Source organism: Dryobates pubescens, chromosome 23 (genome assembly GCF_014839835.1).
Source record: "Dryobates pubescens isolate bDryPub1 chromosome 23, bDryPub1.pri, whole genome shotgun sequence".
NCBI lineage: Eukaryota > Metazoa > Chordata > Aves > Piciformes > Picidae > Dryobates > Dryobates pubescens.
Genome location: NC_071634.1, coordinates 7,694,436 through 7,721,702, shown reverse-complemented (window position 1 = coordinate 7,721,702; position 27,267 = coordinate 7,694,436). Strand labels below are relative to the sequence as shown.

General features: G+C 43.0%; 1 protein-coding gene across 2 annotated transcripts in view; it reads left to right on the top strand.

Annotated features, from left to right (window-relative positions):
- Positions 1–346: 346 nt before the first annotated feature.
- SH3BP2 (SH3 domain binding protein 2) overlaps positions 347–27,267 on the top strand; it is a 34,280-nt gene continuing 7,359 nt past the window's right edge. Inside the window, exons 1-4 of one of the 2 annotated variants that reach the window (XM_054172344.1) lie at positions 347–407; positions 25,085–25,224; positions 26,282–26,384; positions 26,951–27,068. In XM_054172344.1, coding sequence (XP_054028319.1) covers positions 25,089–25,224; positions 26,282–26,384; positions 26,951–27,068 — 357 coding nt within the window. In that variant the 5' untranslated portion in view covers positions 347–407; positions 25,085–25,088. Of the gene's footprint in view, positions 408–18,941; positions 19,164–25,084; positions 25,225–26,281; positions 26,385–26,950; positions 27,069–27,267 lie in introns of those variants that run through there. The other variant, XM_054172343.1, reaches the window with a different exon arrangement.

Genomic DNA, 27,267 nt, shown 5'->3' with positions numbered 1-27,267 from the left:
CAGTTCCCTCAGCTGCTCTTCACGAAACTCTTCACGAAACTCTTCGCCAGCTTCGTCGCCCTTCCCTGGACCTGCTGCAGCACCTCCATGTCTCCCTTGCAGCGAGGGCAGCTCGTCAAGCACAGCGGCCGCAGCTCCAGCGCGGGTTGCCCAGCCCAGTCCTCCCCCGGCGGCCTCCGCCCAGGGCAGTGGGAGGCGGGACGGCGCAGCTGGGGCTGCTGGCTGCTCCCGCCGGCGGCGGCGGGGCGGCTGAGGGAGGCGGGCACGTCCCGGCAGGTGAAGGAAGGGGCGGGCGCGGGGCGCGGTGACAGCTGCGGGGCCGCGCTGTGGAGCGGCGGTGAGTGGCCGGCGGTGAGTGGCCGGCGCGGCGGCTGCCGCCCGCGGAGCTGAGTGGAGCCGCGGCTGAGGTAAGCGCCCTCTCGCCACGGAGCTCTCCTGTCGCGATCGGGAGGCTGAGGCGTTCCCGCTCCCACCGGCGCCTGCGAAGGGATGGAGGGAGGGAAGGGGCCTCGAGCGTGTGCCCAGCTCCCTGCCCCTCGCCTCAGCGTGGAGTCGAAGGGCGCCGGGAAGCTCCTGGGGTGAGTCACTAGGAGCCCAGCCTGAGGGCGTGCGGCGCCGCAGAGGGACAGGAGCGGGGTCTGGGGCTCCTGGGGCTCTCGCCTGCTGTGGAGGCCTCGGGAGCTGCTGGTTTCCCTCGCGAAGGCTTCTGGAAGCTTCCCCAGCCTCGGTCTGCATCGCTTCTCGCTGTGAACACAAGTAGTCCTCTCCGTGGCTCTGGAGAAGGTGCCGTGCATGGAATCAAAGAGTCGTTTTGGTTGGAAAAGGCCTTTAATATCATGAAATCCAACCATGTGCCTGCTGCCTTGAAGGAAACAGTGGAAGCACTCATGGTGTCTCCCAGCGTCATGGTTGACACCTCTGGTTTGGTGCCACTTGGTTGCCTGCAGGTGGAAGGTGGGATGGGGTCAGTTTGGCAGCGTGGGTCTGCCTCTGGGAGAAAGGGGAAAAGTGTAGGTGCTTTCCATTGGGAAGGAGAAGATGAAAGAGCTGTACTGTTCCCTATTTGTGCTGAACTGTGGCTTTGCTGCTCAGTTGTGTTAGGAGTCATTTCCTCGCACACTTCCAGTGATGATACAAACACATGTAAAGGACAGGGCAGGACTTTTTCAAGGTTGGAGCACAAATGCATTATTGATGGCATTTTCTCTAGCATTATCCTATTTTTCAAGCCCCTGTAATCTTGGAAGCCTCCTCATATTTACGTGGGTCATGCTGTCGCTTCTGTCAAGGTTTGAAGTTCATCTACAGGTGTAGGCTCTGTGCACACTGAAGTACTCAGTGCACTCTGTTGCACTTCCTCTGTCAGCAGAGAGCAAGGACACTTGATATCAGTTAATTTAATTTGTCAGCTTTTATCCCACAAGTGTCCAGTGCAAATTGCTAGCAACTTAAGGATGCTGCTATCCAGAATGAATTAAGAAGGTGGATAAATGTTTCCCCTCCTACCATTCTCTCTGCTAAGACTTCATTGTTCGGGTCTTGATGATACTAGTGAAGACCAAGTTGGTAATGGGACTGACCTGGCCTTGTACCTTGTCTGGTTTCATCATTACAGTTGAGTTCATGTTGCTAAGTGTATGTCCAAGAGCCTCTCCTGCCGATGTGTGCACTCTGGCTTGCTGGTGCACTTGCACCACTTCACTTTCCTCTGTGAAATTAGTTGCATGACGCTGGTATGTTTCCTACTGCCAAAAGCAAATTTCCACTTCCACTCTGCTTTTAGTGTCTTAGGGGCTATGAAGCAGCTTCAGATCTGAATAATTCTACACCTCTTCTGTGTATTTTTAGTTGTGTTAGCACAGGAAGCATAGAGCTGGAGCCTTTGCAGTTTATTTCATTCACGTACCTCTTTCATGCTGCAGACAAAAGGAGAATTAACTTGCTGGTTTTCTTCTAGGCATAACACGTGCTCCTTTCCCTTCCTGTTGCTGTGTTTTGGACTCCTCTTGCTGTTGCAAGAGAGCAGATTGAGATACACCCCTTGCCAATATTCCGTTACTGAGGAGTCAGTACTGGGTCAGCTTCGTGGAGGATTAAATGCTTTCCTGTTTGTAAATTTTTTTGTTTTAAAATCTCCCAGCTCTCCATAAACTTCTCCATGAAGTGTGACAAACCTGATGCTAAAATGTCCAGAAAATAAAGAGATTTTTTTTTTTTGAGGTTATAAAGGAGGGAGATACAGAAATTCCAGTAATGGAAAAGGTTTAAAGTTTTCAAACTAGTAAAAATGGATACACCAAAATAAATTCCTGTGGCTACTTCAGGCAGGGCTGAGGGAGAGCCTCCTGTCTTTGAGGCCAGTCTGATCAGTTGACTGTGAATATGTAAGCTCCTGCACATAGGTGAACCCCCTGTACTTCTGAAAGCAGACTTCCAGTCTGATTTTGTTGTTAGAAAACTTAGCCTACTGAAAACCAAAACCCCAAACAAACCAACAACAAAAAACCCCAAAACCACCCCAAACGAAACAGGGGCCAGGAATAGTCTCCTTGGACTTCCTGTTTAAGTGGACTTGAGGCAATCTCTTTGGATAGAAACTCAAACATTGTAGCCACTTTGGTAATGGATACCCAGTAGAAATGGAAGTGCAGTAAGAGCTGTTTAATTTACTCTTCACAACACTAATACCCAGACAAGGCTGACCATGAGGCATGTCGTATCTCTCCTTTTACCTGTAGGAAAAGTGTATTTGACACTCAGATGCTGGTGGTTGGGTTGTTTGCCCTGTAGCAAACATTTACTGCTGTGCACTACTGTGGGGGTGGTGAGGCACTGGAACAGGTTGCCCAGAGAAGCTGTGGAGGCTCCCAGCCTGGCAGTGTTCAAAGACATGTTAGATGGGGCATTGAGCAAGCTGGTCTAGCAAGAGGTGTCCCTGCCCATGGGACTAGATGATCTTGAATGTCCCTTCCCACCCAAACCATTCTATGATTCTGTTGTGTCAATGAATTGTGGCTAGCTTGACTCCTGATCTTAAAATGCAGGTGTGAATAACTAACCCTATCATTGGCAAAACTGTTAGTTGGTCTTACCGTAGGATCAGGATCTTGGCTTACTGCTTCTGTCAGACCTTGGCAGGAAAGGTCACGCAAGCTCAGACTCTCCTCAGAATTGATGGATAGCTCTGTAAACAATGGTGAGGAATCAAGAGTTCCCAAGGGACTTCCAGAGTAAATTGGCTGCTTAAACTTGAAAGTACTGGTTGATAAAATGATTCTTCCACAACACATTCTGTCTTCTGTTGGGGATTTCTGAGGGAGGAGAGAAAGTAAGGTCCTAGGTGGCTGCTACCCTCTTCTACCTAAGCATTCTTCTGGCCTTTTTTGAAGGTAAGTTTATTCCAGGAAGTTATTTCCCGATAACATTGCTTTGTGTATGTTTTGGACCTGTACTGTAGTAGAACAAATAGTGCCTGGAAAGGAGCTGGGAGGGGAGGGGTTTAAGGCAACCTGAAAGGTAATTCAAGAGAGACAAGATCTTTTGGTATTGGAATGTGCATTTTTTCATACTATTATCCCATGTACATGTATCACTCTCTATTCCTCTGTTATTAGTCAACACCTCTTCTACTCATCTTAAGCTGGGGTGCCCAGACAAGTTATGCCTTTTGGAATGTGTTAAGGAGAGGACTGCCAGCACAGGTCAGTCTCACTCCACTGGGTACATTATAAACTGTACGGAATGGTTTCTCCTGCTTACTTTGGTCAGATGGCTGGATTAGAGCATATAACAGAACTCCCTGCACCATGCTGCCTTCACTGTATCTCTCCAAGACCCATTGGAAGGTTTGCTCAATCTTGCCTCTTCTCCATAAGCTTTGTTGTATTACTTATTCCATTACTAAAAAGAAAGGGGCTTTATGAGTCCGCATTCCATTTAACACCTGCAGGAACCAGAAACCTACTTTTCCTCAGGTAGGGGATGATTTTCAAATGAGGCAGTAGTTGGGGGAGAATGCAGAGACATGACTTGCTCTGGAAACAAACATTAGTGTTGTTCTCACCTTGTCCCAGTGTGCCAGCAGAACTGAAATTATCTATTTTACTGGCATGCCAGCTCATTTCCAGTAATGAGCAAGTTCTTATCTCTTCCAAACTGTTATTGTAGTCATTACACATATCTGAATATCTTTGGCAGGAAGATATTTAAAGGTGATTTACAGTGCAGAGAAAGGAATGCAGACCTTGCAATTACTTCTGCCTTCAGCTCCGGCAGACTGTTTTAAGAGTAGCTTGCGTGCTTGCTGGGAGGATTCCTCTTGTATCTTCCTGCCACAGTCGTCAGCTGGTTTAACCAGATGAATTCAGGGGCAACTGATCTGTAGCTAGGGCTCTCTCTGATGTAGTTGTGGCAAATCTTAGCTTCATGGAAAGTAGACATTCTGATCTGTCTCTGAAATCAGTTGTAAAGAACTGGAGCTAGACAGCCCTTTGGAGTTTAAATGGTGTTCCTCATTCTTGCTGCTGGCAGTACTTGGAAAGAAAAGGCTGGGGGAATCCAATGGCAGCTGTGTTAATGTCTGGAACTGTTGCTACCTCGGGGGTCTTTGTTTAAATGTTGACTGGAAAGAGACGTGATGGGGTGTGTGCTACAAGTCTTGTCATGACAGGTGATTTTCACGTAAGAAGCATGACTAAAAGATTTCTCAGGAATTTGAAGTGCATCCAAATAAGAGGAGATAGGGTAGAAGGAAGTAGGAAGATTGAGGATTTCTAGGTTTAGTACTTGTGTGGTTAACAAAAGTAAATAAAACATACTTCTTATGAGGGTGCTGAGGCACTGGAACAGATTGCCCAGAGAAGTTGTGGAGACTCAGAGCCTGGCAGTGTTCAAAGGCAGGTTGGAAGGGGCCTTGAGCAACCTGGTCTAGTGGAAGGCATTCTTGCCCATGGCAAGGTTCTGGAAGTAGACGATCCTGAAGGTCCCTTCCTACACAAAGCATTCTATGATTCTGTACTACTGAGTGATGGAAATGTAGCCTGCAGGGATGGGTTTTCCCTCTATTAGGATAAGAATGAGAGTTTAGGTTGGGCTTCCGTGACATGAAGTCTGTTGTTACGGAGTGTAAATGTCCTTTTCATTGCTCAGGTTAGCCAGCCTGGAACTGCCAGCTGAACTCCCATCTTTCAGTGTTATTCTGCTTTAACAGATGGAAATAAGGTCAGGTCTGGTTTAGCTGGCAGTCTTCCTATATAGGTGAACCATGGACCCATGCTGTGCAATTTAATAATTAATCCTTAAACAAAAGCAATACTTAATTCTAAATGTTCTTGAAATGACTTTAACTTCAGCTTCATCTTGTATTAGCCTGGAGTTTTTAATTTAAAGATATGCAAAATTAGAAACAAGATCCTTTAGAGAAGGGGAATCTTACTTTAACACCTCACTTTCCACTTTCTTGTTTGGTTCTTCTCCAGACAAAGAAGGCGAGCTTCCTACTGTCCAGCAGAGATTTACTCTGCTGAAATCAATCACTGAGCTATTCTTACTTTTATTTATACAGCATCTCAGATCCTGAAACAGATTCTAGAAAGTGTCAAAGTGTCTGTTAGTAGTTTTCTTTTTTCATGTAATAACTGCTCAGTTACAAAAAAGGAAGAAGAGAGGCAGAAGTAGTTCGTTGCGAATGCTTTGGTCTTGTCTGATGAATACAGCTTGTAACACCAAAAAAAAAAAGAAAGGAAAGAAAAAGTGGTTTGGTAGGAAGCTTTGTTTCCCCATTCTATTTTTAACTTCAGCTACTGCACTGATAGGCATTAATCAGCATGCTGGAAACAGTAATTTTTGTAAACATTTGCATATTTTCCTGTTAAATAAATGGCTGTCTGTTGAGGTGGGGAAAGAACTTGTTTATAAGTCTTGTGAACTATGATTTTGGGGGTTATACCTTGTTGAATGTGTAGAAGCAGGAACTAGATTTATCTGTGCTATCCTTTCAATGTCCCCATGTAAATCTTATTCCAAGTTAAAATCTCATTGAAATGACCTTTTGTGCTGTAGTTTATTAGCTCTCTTAGATTCTTTTACAGGATGGTGTGTGTCTTAAATTCTGATATGTGAGAGGGACAATCTCTCTATTGGTGATGCTTAGTAAAACTCTTCTATAAAGTAAAAAGTTCTGGTTTAAAAGCCACATCCTTACAAATTTCACTTTGAAGTCTACCTAGTTCCTCTTAGCTTCAGCAGAAATTGCATCTAAGTGCTGGGGTTGACATCCAAACCAGAGTGGTGTTAACCTTGAAAGCATGCAACCAAGCAAGAGGCTTAAATTATTAGACTCTAATCTTGTGACAACCCTACTAAAAAGAGTAAATAATTACCTTGATGTTGCTTAACAGTAATTCTATTACAGCATGTCACAGAATTGTTTTGTTTCTCCTAGACCAGCTCTGAAGAGACCAAGTGGAATGTAGTACAGTTGTAAAACAGTTATTTCCTTGAGTGAGAGCACCTCTTGCTTGGGAACACTGTGGCGTGATCTCACTGCAGAGGAGGCATAGATTGTTACTGAGCAGTGTTCTTTCACTGCATGTGGTTCTAGAGCTTTCAGACAAATCCAGCAATTGCTTTGACACCAAGCACTGAAGTCATCTGCTGGTCTTTCCTCATACTAATAAAGCTGTAGTCTTAGATACAAAGGCTTGTGTAGGAGTTGGTCTTCCTTCTTCTTGATTTCTCTGTATTCCTGGAAGGATTAACATTTAATCTACTTTATGTCCTGATAAGGATGTAGAAAGAAATTTAGCACAAAGACACCTGGACTATGAGCCTTCTGGGCCTATTGACAGATTAAAAGGCTTATAATTAGCTAATTAATAACTGACCTGTAAATTTGACTAAGCAAAATGAAGCACTTCAAGCTATGTTAGGGTGAAAGGGTGACCTGGCTTGCACAGCTGCTGAGCATCTGCAAGCTGTTAAATGCCTTTAATCAGTCAGGCTGAAACATTCCAGCTTTCCATGGCCATTTTTCAGTCAGTTGATCAGACTCCACTCTCATGCCAGGCAGATAGGGTTCCAAAGCACTGCAGAGTTTTGAGTGGTGTGGGATTTGTGTATCCAGACTTCTGTACACGTTACATGGAAAAACAAGCTTTCTGCTGACACAATAGGCATGCCTCCATGGATTGTCCTGTGCAGTCTCCATTGTGTGGTGTCTAGGAGAGAGTCCTTACCTTTGCTTTCCAACTGGAAATACTAGACTGCAAATTGGTGAATACACTCAGCAGAACACTAGTCAGAAAGGGGTCTGGTTATTTCTTCCCTGAAAGGGTTATGAAGCCCTAGAAGAGGCTGCCCAGGGAAGTGGTGGACTCACCATCCTGAAAGTATCTAAAAGCTGTTGAGATGTGGTGCTGAGGGGCATGGTTTAGTGGTGACCTGGCAGGCACTTGGCTAACAGTTGGACATGATGATTTAACAGTCTCATCCAACCAAAGTGATCCAATGATTTTAGGAGCACATGAGTCTTGCTATAAGATGAGTAGTTCTCTTCCCTCTAAAGAGATAGAACACTACCTTGAAAACTACCAGTGTGATTTCTGATGCTGGGTTTAGGGGAACCTGAATAAATTGTACAATGATGTAAATGTACATAGTACATTTAGTACAGTAAATAGTACATAGTCTGGCCCAGCAATGAGCTTGTGTGGGTGCTCTAACTCAGGAGTGAATTAAGCATGGCAGATTGCTAGGGTTGTGCTAGATAAATACTTGATGTGTGACTATGCAGTGGGGAAGGGAAGGAAACTGGAAGGGAAAGATGCATATTTTAAACGTACTTTTCATGTTTAAAGCAGAAGGGCAGAATTAAATAACTGTTCTATAGCCAGTTATAGGAAATTATTATATTTGTAGGAAGCTGTTACAGGAAGAACTCAGTGAAATTCTTTTTTCCCTCTGAATGGGAAGAACTCACAGTGAAATGCTTTTTTCCCTCTGAACAGGAGAAACTCACAGTGGAATTCTTTTTTCCCTCTGAACTCAAAGCCTCAGTGAGTCATTTTCCTCTTGCTCTCTCCCAAGCACCCTTATTTCTGTCTCCAGGCAGAATCAGGAAGGTTGTGAAGATGTTTGCAGTTGAGAAAGCTGCAGCCCTTCGTGAAGAGGCAAACTGAAGCCTTATCAGAGGAATGTGTGAATTTGCTGGATGCCACCTCTTCTGCTTGGAGGTGCAGATAAGCTTTCTAATAATGCTGAAAACAATGTTGATAAGATGGAACACCCTATTTCCAAATGCACACAGCACTAGGTTATATCCAAGTGATTAAGCCCGGAAACTATCTGTCCTGTTGGCACTCTGCCTGCTGTGCCTCTGCTGCCAGACTGCTCTGCAGCTCTGCAAGTAGAGAGCAGTTGTGTTTCTCCTCCTCCTTGCTGGCTGGCAGCTCTGCTTAGCAGAGTGGTTAATGGTCCTGGAGGAACGAGAAGTCCTTCTACCCCTAGTGGCAATCTTAGTGGAAGAGGAGAGTGCCACAGTGCTGCTGCTGCCACCTGCTTGCTTGCACTGTGGGATTTGCCACCTGCCAACCCAATTTTGCTGGGGAGCCAAGGGATTAGTGACCAATCTGTTAATTACTGAAGATGTTCTAGCCTCTGATCTAATGGGCTGCAACAATATCATGCTCTTTAATAATTGCTTGGTAGAAGGAAGCTCTCTGCTGGGCTATTGAACTGGAAGCTAGGTCTCCCAGAGCTGGAGATCTTACTGTGGCACTTGAATGATGGGCTTGGTTTCTCCAGAGGAAGCCAAGCAGCAAGGATTTGCAGCAGTGTCTTTGCTGTGGCAAATGGAAGTCTCTTTGATTGGCACTCTTCATTTGGCAACTGTATACAATGCCCTTCCTTCCTGGAGTGTTCTCTTCCATTTTAGCTAGCAAGGAGCACATGAATTATGTGAGTGCTTCTAATTAGTTATTGCTTCTGTCCCTGTGCACAGAAGTATACTCTGCATAGCAAGACCTCTGACAAGATCAATTGTGTATACTTCAGTTTTAATGCTTTCTAGGCTTCTCTCTATCCTTTCTCACTCAAGGATTATTTTTAGACATTCAGTTGAAGTTCAACTGTTGCACTCTTTGCACTCCATTTTGATTGTACCAGGCTAGCTGCTGGTTCTCTGATAGACCACACAGAACAGGAAGTGGTGCTAGAGCAATAGAAGCGAAGCACAGTGAATTTGCTGTTACTGTCTTGTTGCCCATTAAAATAAAAAAAAAAGACCCAAAAAAATGACTAGCTGTTATGAGAGTGATAAATTTCTTCTCTGGTCATAAAATGTAAAAAAACCCAAAACACTATTATATCTTGTGAACAATTTGATTTGTTCTTCTTAAAAATAGGTCAGCTGAAGATTATTGAATCTGTAAGTTAAAAGCTTTTGCTGCTTTTCCGTTGGAAGAGGAACAACCACTTCTCTGACATCTTAATATTTACTCCTGCTTAGAGGCAAATAGAAATGGATGTACTTGTTTGTACACTTAGAAAAATTTGGCACCATGTTATAGCTGGAGTAATCTCACTGCCATCTGGTGTGGCTCTTCCAAAGAAAATAACATAGCCATCAAGGCAAGGCTAGCACTGTGAATCCAAACTGTGGTGGTGTGCTGCTTGTTGTTAAAGGTGGCTCTTTCCAGAGAGATAGACCCACGTCATGCAGACAGTGTGTGTATGTAAACAAACATGCACAGATATAGGTGGAATGTAACTTGAATAACAGGAGGTGGAAAGAGGCTGCAGTTTTACCTAAACCCAGCTGGTTTCCAGGATGTGCCTCTCATAACCATAATGATGTTTTAGTTTCTCTGGTATGAGAAAGTCTTTGCTGAATAATCAAACTGCTTCTTGAGAATTTTCTTTTTTTTTTTTCCAAGTGATTCTTTGGAGCAAAAGTCATAGACTAGTAATACTAAATCATTTTGGTTGGAAAAGCCCTTTAAGATCATCCAGTCCAACCATTCTCTGGTTGGTGCTAAACCACAGCCCTCAGCACCACAGCTCTGCTTCTGTTCAACCACCTTCCTGGGGAGCCTGTTCCAGTCTTTTGAGAACCCTTTCAGGGAAGAAATTTCTTCTGATATTCAATCTAAACTTCCCCTGGTGCATCTTGAGGCCATTTCCTCACATCTTATCACTTGGTGTCTTCTCCCTAGTAACAACATCTATCTGGCTCCAAACTCCTTTCAGGGAGTTGTAGAGAGGAGTGAGGTCTCCCCTCAGCCTCCTTTTGTCCAGGCTTAACAACCCTGGTTGCCTCAGCTGCTCCTCATAGTGCTTGAGCTCTAGACCTACTTTTACTAGTTACTAAATGCCTGGAGTACATGGAAGACTTGGATTTCCTGGAGGAATGGAAGGCTTTTTGGAGAGGGTGTAATGCACTTCTAACACCTTCTAGTACGCCTCAGAAGCTGAGAGTTCTTTTCATGGCTGTAGATACAATCATGGGTTGGTAATGTGTGTCTGTGCTTTGAGATAGTCAATGAGTGCAGTTTTTTAGAGGCTGTAAAGTGCAGCAGTCTGTATGGTTTCAAATGCACTTTTCTTCTTAAAAGTTCAGCTTCACTAGACTTTTTATGTTGTGGTGCCAGTAATGCACACAGCATCTGTGATCACAGAATGTTAGGGGCTAGAAGAGACCTCAAAAGATCACCTAATCCAAATCCCGAGCCAGAGCAGGATCACCTATACCAGATCACACAGGAATGCATCCAGGAGGGTCTTGAATATCTCCAGAGAGGGAGACTCTACAAACCCCCCCCCGGGCAGCCTGTTCCAGTGTTCTTTCACCCTCACAGTGAAAATATTTTTCCTTATGTTTCCATGGAACTTCCTGCGCCTCATCTTCCACCCATTGCCTCTTGTGCTGTCATTGGGCATCACCCAGCAGAGCCTGGCTCCATCCTCTTGGCACTCACCCTTTATGTATTTATAAACATGAGTGAGGTCACCCCCTACTCTCCTCCTCTCCAAACTAAGTGATGTGTATAAGCTGTCATTTGCTGGGGTCTGGGCGAGCTGTCGTTATATGTACTACAGGAAGATGTCAGGTTTGATTACTTGAGTTGAAACAGGATTAATCCCATTGACCCAAATTCCTGAATTTCTTTTGTGCAAGTGAAATCCAGCCTCAGCTCTTCAATGTGTCCAGTGAGTGACTCATGGTTAGAATGCTTTAAGAATATCTAGGATGTGTGTAGCAGACAGATAAGCTGAAAATATTGTGAAAGCTTCTGCTGGAAGTGTTAGGTGCTCTGTCTGAATTCTGTGAAGTACCACAAGTTGGGAATGAAAGAATTCTCTAGGGGTTCCTTGGACATAATGACAGTGAGTTGTGGGCAGTGCACAAAACATTAGGTTTTGGAGGTCATTATGCTCTTAAGTTCCATGTGTTACAGCATTTTTCTTTTGATTTTGTTGTGATTTTTGTGACATTAATGATCACCACTGGAGGAAGGAGCCTGATTGACATGTGTGGTACCACGAGATCCATTCCCATCCTCTTTAGTGCTCTGAAGCTTTTCCCAGCATGAGTTAACCCTTACAAAAGCAGGCCAGAATAGAAGGTGGTTTGAGGAGAAGAGTTAACTGACATCCAGATCAGATGGAAAGTAAGAATCTAGAACTTGTTTTTTAGCTCCTTGCCTTTGACCTGTCTGACTGCCAGTTTGTCACTTTTATGGTATGATGTGTGCTTCTCATACCTGTTGTGAAACCTTGCTGGACACATGGTTGGCACTGTGCCACTAGTAGATTTGATTAGACAAACCGTGAGCAGTGGTGAAAGATAAGAATATTATTGGTCATGTTTTATGATGTTGCATCTGAACGTTTTCTCTGCTTGCAAAGAGAGTGGTGTGAGCTCACTTTTGAATGCGATCCTACAGCCTCTTCAGAGGTGTAGAGCAGAGTTTGGGTCATCCTTGCTCTTGGGGTTCATTTAAACAAGATTTAAGAGAGTTTGGGGGGTGTGGTGTGGTGGTGTTGTATTTTTCTTTTGTTGTTTGTTTTTTGTGGTCACATTTCTGAAGCAAGTAGTGGTTTCCATAAAAGAAATGATAATGTAAAATGGCATTGTCCAGATTGCCCTGTAGAAGCAGCCCACTGCCTCTAACTGTACCTTTTTGAAGTTATTTTAAGTGCCGTGAAGTGGCTGCTACTGTTAGTCCAGAGGAAGCTGTGAAGATACCTGATCAGAGGTCTGGAGCACCTCTGCTTTGAAGACAGCCTGAGAGAGTTGGGGTTGTGCAGCCTGGAGAAGAGAAGACGCCAGGGAAGACATTAGAGAAGCCTTCCAGAATTCTTACAAAGGCATGGAGTGACAGGGTGAGGGGTGATGGCTTCAAACTGGAAGAAGCTGGATTGAGATGAGACATGAGGAAGAAATTCTTCCCCATGAGAGTGGTGAGGCACTGGAGTAGGTTGCCCAGAGAAGCTATGGAGGCTCCAAGCCTGACGGCTTCAAAGCCAGGCTGGGTGTCCCTGCCCATGGCAGGGGGTTGGAACTGGGTGATCTTGAAGGTCTCTGCCAACCCAAACCATTCTAGGATTCTCTGATGCTGTGGCTGCTCCCTCTCATGCCTTCCAAATTAGAACTGTTTGTTTATTGCTGTCTGTCTGGCACAGCCCCTCAGTGTACATTTGTTTTAACTTTAAAATCTTGACCTACAATCCAGCTATGCGTGATCTGGTGGTTACAATTAAATTCAGCTTTTGTAAAAACCAAGCCTGAGCTTGCAGAGATTCTTCTTTCCACTGCATGTATATATACAAGAAAAGGTAAGCAGCATTTACTGTTCATGGTTATAAACAGTAGCCTTAAATCCTCACTGTTGTAATCCATGCTCCTACCTGTTTCAGCTCTTGGATTTAGTGTTTTGTGTGGTTGGAGGTGGGAGTGGCAAACTACTAAGGCCTTACAACATCCTTTAGAGAAGTTCATACTGTGACTGAAAAGGGAAGAGCCACTGGGCTCAGAATAAAGAAACTGTTCCTGGTGCACTGACTTGCTTGCAGGGAGCTTCAGAGCTGTTGGAGGTGGGGACTGTCCATTAGCAATGCTATCAGCTGGGCCTTCTAATTCTATAAATGACTGTCCATTAGCAATGCTATCAGCTGGGCCTTCTATTTCTATAAATTACACTTGCATGGTTATGAGCTTATTTTGAGACTCTGCTTCCTAGTCAGATTTTCCAAGTATGAGAAAACTCTGAGATGCTTCACTGTGTCATTACTTAGAAACCAGCACCATCTACTGTGTCTTGCAGCAGCAAAGTGAGTCTTTGTGGTTGCACTTCATCTTTCCAAACAAAAATAGGAAATGTTTTTCTCCTTTTGTCTTCTCAGGGTCTGACAGAAGTTGAGCTTCCTCTTTGGTGCAGCCTTTTGCCTGCAGAGGTATGCAAGCTAAAGCAGAAGGTTACAATCCACCACAAGAGGGATGTGCAAGCTTGAAGGGCTCACAGATGGCCTGACCAAATGTTTCCCCTCAACCAGGGCTTGCTGAATTTCTGCAGTATTCAGCTAGTAGCCTTTTAGTGAGGTCAGCAACAGAGTTCAGGAATTTACTCATTGCATTTTTTGCTGAGAGACATTCAAGAGGACTTTATAAGCTTTATGTGGGTTTGGATTTTGTAATATCCTGCTGCCGGAATGTTTTTGAATTGCTTATATACAGGAAATTTCCTGCTGACTTGCATATACACTTGCATCAAATATTCTCCTTCACTGGCAGTAGTAGTCTTGGACCAAGGTTTTGCTAGTTTTGTGCAAGCACTGTATACAATGAACTGATGGATGTTTTATGTCATCATGGAATAGCTTGGATTGAAAGATCCAGATTGAGATCATCTAGTTTCAGCTCTCCTGCCATGGGCAGGGACACCTCTTACTGAGCCATGTTGCTCAAGGCCCTATCCAGCCTGACTTTGAACACTGCCAGGCTTGGAGCCTCCACAGCTTCTCTGGGCCACCTGTCCCAGTGCCTCATCAACCTCCTGGGGAAGAATTCTTCCTGCCTCATCTAAATCTTGCCAAAATGATTTAGTATCAAAAAAGGGTAGAAAATTGTTAACATAAGTGTAGGCCTCTAAGGTGTTTTGTTTTTTTTTTTTTACCTTTCTTCCTTTTTTTTTCACCCTCTTGGACTATTTATGTTCTTTAAATCTATTTAATTAAAATTCTAAGAAAACACACAAAAATATTTCCTAACAGGAGACTTAATTTTTATGGCAAGATATCTGCTGGCTAAATGTCCCTATCAGCTGTGCTTTATATTCATTACTGGATATTTCACTCTCTCATGCAAACTACTAAAGGCCTTTATTTAGGTGTTGCTTTTACTAAAGTCCAGTGATCAGCCAGCTTAGATGCTTCAAGGTGTTTTGACATCTAAGCAGAACTGACTATGTAGTCCAACAGTGCTTCCTAAGTTATCAGATAGGAGGACATCAGTGACAGAATTGTCTGCTGTTCATCACAAAGGAGTCTAGCAGTGAAGTTGTTTCAGTAGCAGTGTCTTAGAACCAAAAACTTCTGCCAAGGAAATCAGTAATTTGTGGAAAGGCCCACTTTTAAGTGCCTGGATGTATGTGGGGAAGCTCCCTTTGCAGCTGTCTTGCAGCCCAGCTCTGCAGGACTTGGCCAATCATGTTTCTGCTTCTGCTCAGTTATGTAATTGGGGGTTTTTACTCTTGCCTACTTTCAGTTGTACTACAAGCACTAAGGAAAACCACCAGTTAATCACAACAGCTGCATTTGCAGGCTTCTTTACAAGGACCTTGTATATAGGTGAGTTAAAAGGAGCAAAGAACTTGTCCACCTGGTTTGAACAGTAAAGAAGAATGAAATCCTTGCCTTGCTGACGTGTCTTCAAACTTACTGGAAAGAACATGATAAGCAGCAAAAATGTTTAAGAACTTGCCTCCCATTTTAAGTGTTATTTAGACCAAATGTTACTGCTGTGCTCTGACAAAGACTTGGCACCCTGTGAACTCACTGGGTGAATGCTCTTGGACAGATTTGAGGGGCTTTTTGATTCAGTAGAAATCTTTAAACTTAACTTGAAAAGCTACTCATGATAAAATTGCCAACACAGAAAGTGATGCTGGGATAGCTGTAGTGATTTGAACCTCTATCCTTACCTACAGCAGTGTGAAATCTGAGGTTATTTTTCAAGGCTAGCTGATGTAAGAGAACCTGTTAAATGATAATGTCCTTACATTGAGAGTTTGCAGAAGGTTCCTCTCCAGCTGCACAGTCTAACTTGTTGGGGTTTTTTTTACAAGCTATACTTTGGGGCTATACTTTGGCCTGCAGATGTTTGAGCAATGTATATGACATTAACCATATCCCCAAATCAAAGTCATTACATCATCTCCTAGGACTTGTGCCAAGCTGTTTGGTGAAACAACCAAGAAAAGTTGTAACTCTGGTTTAAAATTGATGGACTCTTTCTCTCAAGTATGGCTTGCTTATTACAGACCAGTGCTGGCTGGATTTGCTGAAGTTCCAAGCCAACAATACATCCATAAATGTTTGGAGCTTAAGAGCTGTGGAGTATAAATAGAAATTCAGGAGCTTTTTGACCTGAAGTGTTTCTCAGTTTTAGATTGAATATATACTCTCAAAGCTTGAGCTACCTTTCTAAATGTATTTAAGTAAATAGAAATATTATTAAAGCTTCTTCAGCTCCTCCTCAAGTAAGCTGAATGAGGGAATGTTAGCTGAAGTTTGAAGAACGGGGAATCTTTTGGCATTAAAAGAAAATGTTTTGAAGTTCTGGCCTCATTTCTTGCCTTTGCTGGTTTTGTTTGTTTGTTTTCATTCTGCAGGTCACCCAGCAGTAGTTCAGATGCATGGTTATTCATATTTTAACAGTACTGCCTTCCCTAGCAGCTGAAGAATTCAGGCAAGTAATTCAGGCACAGTCTGCAGCTGTGGAGTGTAGAGCTGACAGATACCTCTCAATACAGTGGATTTGTTTCCACTGTGATCCAGAAACCTGGGACTAAACTAGATTTAATAAAACTCACAATAATCTACTCCCAATTTAAGCTTTACTAAAGACAGTGAAATTTGAACAGAATGTGGCTGCCTGCAGTGCCTTGCTACACTGTAGGCTTGTATGGAAATCTACCATGGATGAACTCTCAGGGTTATTCTGAGTGGAAGTTGGCTGCTGAGCTGACTTCTTGCTCCAGCTGAAGGACAGTGGGGTTCATGCTACTTTTTTTTAATTTGGATTGTTGCTGTGTTAACTTTTCTGCCTTGCCTGTTGCTGGGCTCTTCTCATGCTGCTTTTATTTAAAGTCCACTTTTGCAATTTCCTGTCAACTGGTCAGCGAGAGGAAACTGTCTTGCTGCCGAGACAACTCAGCTCCTCAGCTAGGCTAGTGAGTTTCTGCCACAGCAGGTTTTGAAGTGCAGTGCTCAATGTGTTGCTTTTGCTTTCCTGTAACTAGAGATAAGTAGGAGCTGCTCCTAACAATGGCAGACACAACTGGCTGACTTCCTCAGACAGTGGCCCTGCTGGAATGAAATCCAAATGCTCATTGGTTATGCTTTGGATCTTCCTTTTAATGCTCATTGAGTGAAATATCATAATGTTAAAGGAATTAAATAACTCCTTTTGAGTGAAATAAGCATGGTGCTAAGCTGCTTCTTGCCACTGCTTTTGTGGAAACAGATGAAGATCAGTGGTCTGAAAACCATAAGCCAGAGTTCCTTGCAGGAAAGAGTTTTCTGTTGTGAGGAAAGATATGCTCAATGCTCTTTCACTTCCCTGACAGAAATGTTGATGAAATCCATAAAGACTTCATGTCTCTTCAGACTCCTGATTTGCAATTTTGAAACACAACCTCTCTGATTAATGTTTGGTCTGGAAATTGAAGCTGAATTTTCCCTTTGCCAAAACTGTGAAACATCTAAAATTTCATTTTATTTTTTGTACCTCAGTGGAATACCAGCTTGTGTGTGGGCATGTGTGAAATGGCTTCAGTTCTAACTCTGTGACCATCTTGATAGTGTTGGAAATCACCAGAAAAATCAAAATAGGATCTTGGAACTTAACATGAAATAGCCTGTATTTCTGAGTGCTTGAGTGAAGAAAGGGAGAGGACAGCATCAGAAGGGTTAGAGTGGAAAAGCAGTGCTTCAGAAACACGTGTTGGATTACTGAGGCATAATTAAAATGAGACTGTTGAGGTCTTGGTATTAGAGTTGTGCAGTTGCAAGCTGAAAACCAAGGCTTAGGTGTGGCAGACCAGAAAAGAGAAAAAGAAACTGATTGTTTTTGCCAGTGTTGCATATAGCCAAATGCTGTCATTTTGATCATGGATTTTTTTAACTGAGGTAGAGAGGACGATTGCCAAGATGGTGATACAAGCTTGGAAGAGGGTGCTTAGATAGGAAGGAACTGGGGGAGGAAAGATTGCTTTAAAGCACTGCATGTTAATGCTCAAAGTCTAAATTGGTAACTGGTATTGAAGCAGTTACAGCAAGTGAATTTAATTCATAAACTGCTGAGATGTAGTCCTCTTTACATCTTGACTGTGTAATAATTCTGGTAGTTAAGCCACTGAGAGAACTGGGTATTAGTTGTCTTCTTATTAGCAGCCTTCCATTATTTGAAGGAGGCCTCCAGGAGAGCAGGAGAGGGACTTCTGACAAAGGCATGGCATGACAGGATGAGGGTTAATGGCTTCAAACTGGGAGAAGCTGGATTTGGTTGAGACATGAAGAAGAAATTCTTCCCCATGAGGATGCTGAGGCACTGGAACAGGTTGCCCAGAGAAGCTGTGGAAGCTCCAAGCCTGGCAGTGTTCAAAGAGAGGTTGGATGGAGCCTTGAGCAAGCTGGTCTGGTAGGAGGTGTCCCTGCCCATGGCAGGAGGGCTGGAACTACATGATCTTAAAGGTGTCTTCTATCCCAAACCATTCTAGGATTCTTATCAAAGAGCAGCAGGATTTCGAGTTGATCCTTTTAGCTAACAGCTATGTGATGTTTGTTGTTTCTTTTTCCTATATAATGTGGCTATGGAGAGATTGCAAGTAGATGCCCCGTGGTGACATGTGGGAAGTGCTTTTCTAGCCAAGACAGCCATGGCTAGTTATGGAGTACAGATTTGTGTCCCTTTCCCCTAAAGCATGCAAATAAGCTTTACTTGACCTGTTTATCTCTGTAGGCTTTGTCCATCATTCTGGAACTTGCTAGTTAGTTTTGTCTTACTTGAACTTTCTAGCTTGAGGTGTTGTTTAATTCCAGGCAAAATCAGTGAAACACTTGAATGCTCTTAAGAGCTCCAGATGGAAAAAAAGTGTTAACCAGTGGCTTATATTCATCATTAGTTGGTGACAGCTGTCCTGTAGATTTGTTATCCTTGCCTTGTAAGCCTCTTGGATCCTAATTTTATTGTCTGCTGTGGTTTGAATAGCATCAATGTACAGGCGAGACTTGCTCTGAAGCACCAATTGCTGCATAACCTTTCCAAAGAGCTATTATTAATTTCTTGGGTTGTAGAGGGAAGGACAACCCAGCTGTGGGGGAGAAAACAGATGAAATACTTACCATAGTTGTGTGGTGCAGTGCCAGGTACCTGAAGCACAGGCAGCGTTTCTGGGCTGTGCCTCTGCTGGCGCAGGAGGCTGAGTGCACTGCAAGAAAGAGCTAAAAGGTGAGCAGGGAGCCAGGGAGTGCTGGAAAATCCCTGCTGCTCTCTGACTTGCTGTTTGCAGAGTCTGAGGTATGCAGGGTTTGATTTATGGGCTCTCTGGGAAGTTGGGAAATCTGACAGATAGTGCTGCCCACTAGCACTGGGGGAACAGGAAGTAGCAAAGGAAACAAGTCACTGCCTAGGCGTCCCTCCTGGCCACAGAGCAGCGCAGATGCACAAGCAGTTGGGGCAGGGTTTCTTTTCCTTTTGTGTGTTGGGCGTACAGCAGCCACTGCAGTCTCTTTCAACCTGGTAACATAGGAGAAGAGGAGAAGTGCAGAGATGTTCCTGTCATGCCTGAGAGGGGTTACAAGTTATTAATGGCTTTGTCCTCACAAAGAAAACAATCATTTGGTGAATCTGTCAGCAGAAGAACCATGTGTCGGTCAGCCACCAGGTCAGTGCAACTCTGGCTCCTCTTTCTGTCATCTTTTTTAGGTAGAGAGCAGACTAAATAGAATATGGTATCTGGGGTAAAATACTTTTAACTCCTGCAGAAAATTCAAGGGTAAGAAAAATGGAAGGGGGAAGAGCTGAAGCGAGTGTTGGTTGCAAACATTTGCCAGAAAAGAAAAGCAAGTTGAAGCAAGTTAAGCTAAGCAAACTTACTTACAAGAATGTTTCTCAGTCACGCTCAGCTCTCCATTCCCTTTGTCTTGTAAGATTTATTTGACTTCACAGTGTTTGTACTGTGCTATTCATCTATCTGGGAAGCTATTGTGAAAGGGGCTGTTAGAAGTATTAAGAAATGGACTGAGTATCCCAAAAAAAAGTAGAGAGAGATGTGGGAGAGTATTTTGGAAATACTGGGAAAGTGACATGGAATTTTTGTAGAAAGCAGTGTTAAGAACAGATGGGAAATGTTTAGATGATTGAACTGGACAAGGAGTTTTTGTCCAGAATTGCAGGGAACACACTGGGGGAGCTTTTATTTTACAGTTCTGCTGTATGTAACGCTGCCTCAGTTTGGGCTAAGCCTTTTGCAGAGACCAAAACTTCAGTCTCTGTGTCATATGAGGAATACATTTGTTTCTGCAAGTTATGTTGTATCTGTAAGATTATATGAAGTTTACATTCAGAGGGAAACTAGCATCTGGCTTCACTAGGTTTTACTTTCAAAACAGGATTTAGAGATCAGAGGTTCTGAGGTATCAGGGAGTTTAAAATGTTCTCAGACTTAGCTGGCACAGAGATACTTGTTACAAATTCAGATCGGGTTTAGTTTGTGCACTGCAGCTCTGGAGGCTGTTTTTCATTTGTTTTCAGCATGACCAAACTGGGCTCCAGGACAGACCATAAATATTGTTAGAACAAGTGAGAAGTTTTAATACAACTCCTGGCAGCTGTAGTTTCAGAGACGAGCGTAATGTGTTTTCACGCTTATATACCGCAAGATGCCGATCACATTTGCCATATGTCCTGCTGTAGTTAAGCAAGACCTGAGGAGTCCTGGCTCTCCCAGGATGCAATCCATAGTTGAATCAGCTTGTGCTTGATTTAATTGGGCTGAAGGCCAGTAGCTCATAAGGCCAAAAGGAGTAAGTGTTCTCCTGTAATGTAATCCAGACCTTTAATGTGGCAGAATTTTATTTCTTCTTGTGGGTGGACTTTTAGCCTGTAAAGTTATGCCCTAGCCTCCAGTCTAGCTATATTCTTTCTATGCTAACTGAGGGGATAGGTTAAAACTACTTCAGATGTAGGCACTTGCATACTGCACACCACCAGAAATCTACACTCCCTTTAGAGTTTGAGGCTGGTAAAAGTATTGTGATGATTCAGAAGAAACTTCATTGTGAGGCTGGCAGTATCTAGCTTACACAATGAAGTGTGCAGTTCCACTTTTTTCCATGCTGTTGTGACTTCCATGGCACGTAAAATAAACTCCAGCTCATTGTAATAGCATCATAGTGAGGAAACTGCACTCATGATGGACTGACTTGATTGATACATCAGCAATACACTGCAAATAGGTTTGGTTTTTAGTCTGCAGACCAGTTTGTAGGTATGAGGTAGTGACAGTAGTAAATGTATAAGCTCTGCATCATGCATGAGAGTGCCAACTGCACTGTTCTTTCCAAAAGCACTGCTGAATGGTGAAGTAAATCTGGTGAAGTTCTGGCCCACCTTTTCTGCTCTTACACTGTCAAGCCCAACATCTCCTTCACAGGCATGGGATTGTCCTGGGGATCATCTGAGAAACAATGCAAGGCTTCTGCTGTCTGCTGCCAGAGTCTTTTGCTTCAGGGGGGGTCAGATCAGTGCTGCTGCAGTGGGGGAGGAGGTTAATTCAATACCCACTTCGACTGGGGTTTGGGCCATGGTGGAAAACTTAATTTTAAAACACTCATCTAGCTCATCAGTGAGTAGAAAGAAGAGTAAAGTGTTTAGGTCTTACTAGAGGCTTCCACCAGGCAATTATCTTGAGTAAAGTTACCCTCTGTTTGCAACAGTGTCAGAAAGAGAGGATGGTTGGCTCTGATTGCACGTGGTATGCCCTTTCTGTTAAATTCAGCTCCACAGAAGAGACTCTGCTCTTGCACCTGGGGTGAAAAGGAGTAGCAGGGTCTTTGGCTAGTAGTCTGGGAATGTCACTGCATAAGAAACAGTGGAAATCCTTTCTGTTCTTGACAACCATGGAGCTAACCGACTCTACGGGGCTTCCCATTGTGTGTACCTAGGAGGTAATGCAGCGTCAATCTGTTCTTCATGTAAGGTATTAAAAAATTCAGAAGAGGAATATCATGAGTGGAAGGAACCATTTCAGTGAGCTAAAGTCAACCCTATTGTAGATGCCAAGACCAGAAGAATCTTTGAGAGCATCTGTTTTTTTCTTTTCTCACACTCCTACAATAAAACTTCTGTGGATATCTCATCCTGACAGCTTTCTCCCAGCAGATTAATGCATGATATCATCTAGTGTCCTAGAGCTACTTTGTACTGTTAAAGAAAAAAAAAATCTGCCTGGGACATGATTCAAAGTACTGAAATGGATTTTAGATGCCTCACTCAAACATTTCAATTCAGAATACCAAAGTCCTCCCTATGTGTCTGCAAATGAAAGTGCTTGAGGAGCCTACAGATGTAATGGGAAGTGCTGTAAGCCACAAAGAGATCCAGAAAATAGATACAGCAGCCTCTGAATCTATTGAAAGCCTTTACATAGGGTGCTGTATTTGGTGAGCTCTGTCATGTGTACTTGGCTGTGGAGTTCAAATACATCTCCGTTTTTGATTACTCAGCTGGCATTGGGGAAGTCCTGAGGTTTGGTCTCTGTTCTCAGGATTGTTTTATAGTGAGTCGTCAAAAGCAAGAAATGATTGTGAGCGGAGGAAGCAGAACCTGACACTCTGCTGTCCTTTCCCCTCATTTAAATCCTGTACTTAACACGATAGAGAACTGGATTGTTTTTTTCTCCTGCTTGCTCCAGTGCCTCCATCAGTTGGATATTCTTTCATATTTGCTTGATATTCTGGCTTTTCAGGTGGAGGAGAAAGTGCCCTATCCAGGCACATTATAGTGAGTAGGCTAGCTAGCCTGCTCCTGCAGGGAAGGCCAACATGACCTACTCAAATATTTGCTTTCTGTATTTACCTAGGGTGGCATACCCTTGTCCCCAGTGTTTGCCATTGGCTTCCTAGAAATCTCAGCTCACTGGCTGTTTTGGATAACCTCTCCAAGACACTTAACTCTGCCTCTTCTGATCCATTTTCAACCTAAGTGCATCATGCTGGAACAGTTTCTTACCAATATCTAGGTGCTTGAGTCCTCTCTTGTTCTGTTCTTTGTGGTGAAAGCAGATGGGATTTGCAGCCCCATGGTGAACCTGAAGCTGTGGGGTGGCATTGAGGCTAGGTTAGAGTTAGTTCAAGAAAACCAACGGCAGAGTATATTGGTCTGAATAAAAAACCTTCCATTTTTACTTACTCTTTTTACTGAGTGTAACTAAAAACAGACTGAAGCGACTAGATTTGTAGTGTTCAAATGTGCCTGTTCTTAAAAGAAAAATGTAGCCTTGGCCTTGCCTTTGGGTTCCTCATTTCAAGGAAATCACTCTTAGCAGAATTGCAGCCTGGTTTTGTGTCAGCAGCCAGCTGGGTAACGCTCTCCATTTCCCTCGCTTGAACTTCTCGGCGAGATGTGGAGAAATCACTGGAAGGAATTCTTTTGGGGGATGTGTTTGTCAACTTCTTTGAAAAAAAACAAAACTGACAAGCTTTAAATATCTGTGTGTAACCCCTTCATGGGCCTGCTAACACCTTGCTGCTGCTAGAGATTTCATTGTGGAGGAGGAGGAAGAGGAAGGAACAACTCTGCTTGGAAAGATCTCGATCCCATAATAGGAACAGAGAGGAAATAGCAGAAGGAAGGATACAGCTGAATAAAACAAACATAATTTACCTTTTGGGGAGCAGGAAGGTCCTGGAGGAAAATTAGGAAACTCTGGTGCCTTGTAGTTTCTGCTGTGAGAACCTTTCAAAGGCCTTGGATCCTCTTTGCTTGGGCAGGTAACACTGGGGACAAACCCATAATATTTGTGATTGTGTGGTGGGTTAAAGTTTCCCCCCCAACATTAACTTTTAGCCAGACCAACTCAGAAGCAAATGAAGCTGTATTTACAAGCAAAATCTACACTCTGCAATGGAATGCAATGAATATGTACAAAATATACAGCCTTTACAATATTTATTATACAGATATTTACAGTTAACAAACAGTACAAGGAGGCCCCTTCCAGGGGAAGCTACTAGCTTCTCCCTCCCTTCTCCCCTTACCCCCCTGTACAAAAGGGACATGAGAAAGGAGCAGAGAAGTTAGACTTAGCCAAACCAATAAGCCGGTTATCTCTCACGAGCAAAGCACAACAGCCAGAGATCAGAAGAGAAAAAAGGGAAGAATTGTTATGGTGCAGCTCCTCTTATTCTAGACATTTACCCAATAAATTTGTTTAGAATAATCTTTTGTTTTCCTTTTTACACCCAATAGTGATTTATTTCTATTTTTCTACTTTTCTGCTCAAAATCTGTAAGTAAATTTTAAAGGCATAGCCTGAACCCACCGCAATCCACCCCTCCTAAACAACTTCATTGGCTGCTAGTACTATCCATCTAATCTAAACCCACCACATTAAGTTTTCTAGGCTGCATAGAGAATTTTAGTTTAAGCTCTCCTGGTGCAAATTGCCAGTGATTTCCACACTTCCCCACACATGCATTATCAGCAAAAGGCAATTAATGAATGAACTCCTAAACTTTCATTTCTGGGCTTCCTACAATGGTATTTACTTCACTGTCACAATTGCTGTAGGCTCTTGGATTTCTGTACTGAGCTACACTACTGACTCCTTTACTGGCCCTTAGGGGAAAAGGAGAAGCAAACAGGATCCATTAGATTTCAGTCTTCCAGTAAAGACTTTTCAGATCTAAACCATCATTGCTTCATCAGAAACTAATTAACTGGAACTTCATTAGTTTGCCTTTTACTTGGAGAGATCTTTAGCCCTACACCTGAGGCTAAGAGCACCTTTTCTGTCTAGTCAAACTTCTTCAGTTTGTGCATGATTTCTTTTCCCTATTGCACAGTAGAATTTGTAGCCTAGCTTTGTTAGGAGCTGAAGAAAGGAAGGTCTCATAGTGATGTATCAGACAGAAAAAGCTACTAGAGAAGTTAACCTGTTTAGGATGATAGCAGAAAGAGCGGTAGCTGCAAAAGTGCTTGGTATTAGTAATTGACAGAGAAATTAAATGTAAGCCTGCAGCAATCTGTGCTGAACTCCACATGCACAGGATGCTGTCAGGTATGACACTCAGTGTCAGATTATACACTGATGCTTTCATTTAGACTAAATCATGTAAGCATAAGGAGTAAGTAGCACTGGATACTGCAGCTACTAATTATCACTGCTGATCCCTCATCATGCAGAACACTGTATAATATGGATGTGTGTGGCATAGCACTTTGGAGAAGCTGATTTCCTTTCTCCTCACCAGGTTGCTGAAGTCTCACAGTATTATCTAGGAGATTTTAAAACACAAATACTTGAACAACGTTTGCTGAGCACTCTCCCATTGTTTCAGCAGCTGCCAGTCACTTTTGAGAGCTGTATAAAAATAAATCGGGACTTTTTGCACCACGGTTTTTATATGTTACAAACTTCCTGGAATCTCTGAACACCCGTCTGTGCTACATACTTGCCAGCTGAACCATGTTAGTTGTTTGGAAGGCTTGGTTAAGGAAGCAAGCAAGCTTTTCTTTCTTGGAACTTGTTTCTTCAAGTATATTCTGAAGTCTTAAACTGCTTTCAATTCTTCTCATCTGCAGGAAGATGGCCTCACAGGAGCAGGTCTGGCCAGTCCCAATGAAGGCAATTGGAGCACAAAACCTTTTGACAATGCCTGGAGGAGTGACCAAATCAGGGTATCTTCATAAAAAAGGAGGCACCCAGCTGCAGATTCTGAAGTGTAAGTTGAATGAGGTATTAACTAACTAAGGTGTTTCAGATGCTTATCTTTGGGGCCCTCAGCACATTTCATGTTAGCAGACTATTCCACGAAGCTGTTCTTCCTTTTGGTTGTGTACTGCTTTACACTTGTACTGCACAGAAGAATTCCCATTAATTGTTTTGGAACTGTGAATCTTGGATAGAAGTGTTGTTGATTTTTCTTCTGCTTGGTTAAATCTCTTACCAAGTCCCTCACAACTAAGATTTATCAAGACAGAAACAGATTCCTGGGATATGTATTGTTTTCAAATACTCTTTTCTAAAAGAAATTAGTACTCTCTTTTTTTTCCCAGCTGGGTGTTATGTACTGGAAAAATAGTTCCATCTCTCCTCCTGCTGTTGTGAAATGAAAATTTGCTCACTGCCAACATTAGACTGTACTTAAAAAGCAGTAATTCCTTCTGGAATCGGAGTCTATTTTACATGGAGAGAACTTAAGATTCAGGGTTTATTTATGTGCTCTTTGTTTGCTCTCCCAGTGTATAAATAAACTGTGCTTATATAGTTAAGGAAAAAGGTTGCAGCCTTTGATAAAGAAAGGAGCATTGGCCCCCTTGAAAAAAGAAAAAATATCACTTTATCAGCAGCTTTATCTGCTTGAGGTGAAAGAAGAGAGGGAGATACTGTCATGGTTTTGGGATGGACATAAAGAGTACTTGTAGCCTGTGGCTGCCCTCCTGCCGTTGGTTTTAGGTTGCATTCTTACATTAGCTTATTCCTCTAGGAAGGAGCTCAAGTGGAGTTCAGGCCTACAGCATCTTCACCTTCTCTTGAAGTCACCACATCAGCTGCCTCTCAAATGAGGGAAGCAGATACTACCTGTAGTCCTAGAACTCTGTGAATGGACAGCTTTACCCTGTGACTTATCATCAACAAGCTGTCACTTAACTAATTTGTGCTCTTTACTACTGACTAATAAGATTGCTAAAAGCTTAAACTATTCTACCCAAGTTAAGAGGCTCTAGGTAATGCACTGCCTTTGGATTTATATTTTGCTCATATCTTTATCTTTTCAGGGCCTTTGAGATTTGTGATTATCCATGAGGGATGTATTTACTACTTCAAGAGCAGCACATCTGCATCTCCACAGGGTGCATTTTCTTTGAATGGTTACAACAGGTGAGTGCCAAATAACTTGTAACACCCAAGCTCCTTTTACTTACTACAGGGGGGGTATGATTTTCTTTTCCAACAGCTACATCTGTTGTTTGGGTTAAGCACTGATCTCAGATCCCAAGAGATGTATTCCTTTCAAATTGTATATGTAATGTTTCATGTGCTTTGGAAGTGTGTAGGCTTCATCTTTTATTATTTAGCCAGTAAAGCTGCTACAATTCAGTGGGCTTGCTCTTGCTGCTGACTTCATGCAGGCTTTGCACGTGCAGAGATACGGATTCATCAAAACTGTGGGACAGGTCAAAACATCTATTTCCAAGTCTGGCTGGTGCTACATAACTAGTGCTCTGTTTCCTGTCAGCACTCCTGCATGGTGCTTTCTGCCTCCTGAATGGAGAAGTACTACAAATGCCCACATAGGGGTTTGTGCCATTTTCCTGGGACTGGGGGTTATTTCTGTAAGGCAGAATTGGACAGTAGAACTGCTTTCTAGCAGAGCTTTGTGACTTGTACAGCAGAACTAACCTTAAAGCTGAAGGTTTTTATTTACTGGTGGTTCTGTTTCTCAGGGTTATGCGGGCAGCTGAGGAGACAACATCAAGCAATGTGTTTCCTTTCAAGTTAGTTCACATTAGCAAGAAGCACAGGACGTGGTTTTTCTCAGCTTCTTCTGAAGATGAACGAAAGGTAACCTTCATCAGTTAAATTCTCCTTGAAGAAGAAAGTGAGTCTTGGACTTCCCTGAGACCTAAATGAACTGGACACATAGCTGTCACTGGAGTTTGGACTTCTCTGAAAATCATATCTCAAGTTTCAACTATTAAGTTAGCATTAGTTCAAGTTGTGATGTAGGGAATGGCTGTAAGTGACATATTTGATGGCATGG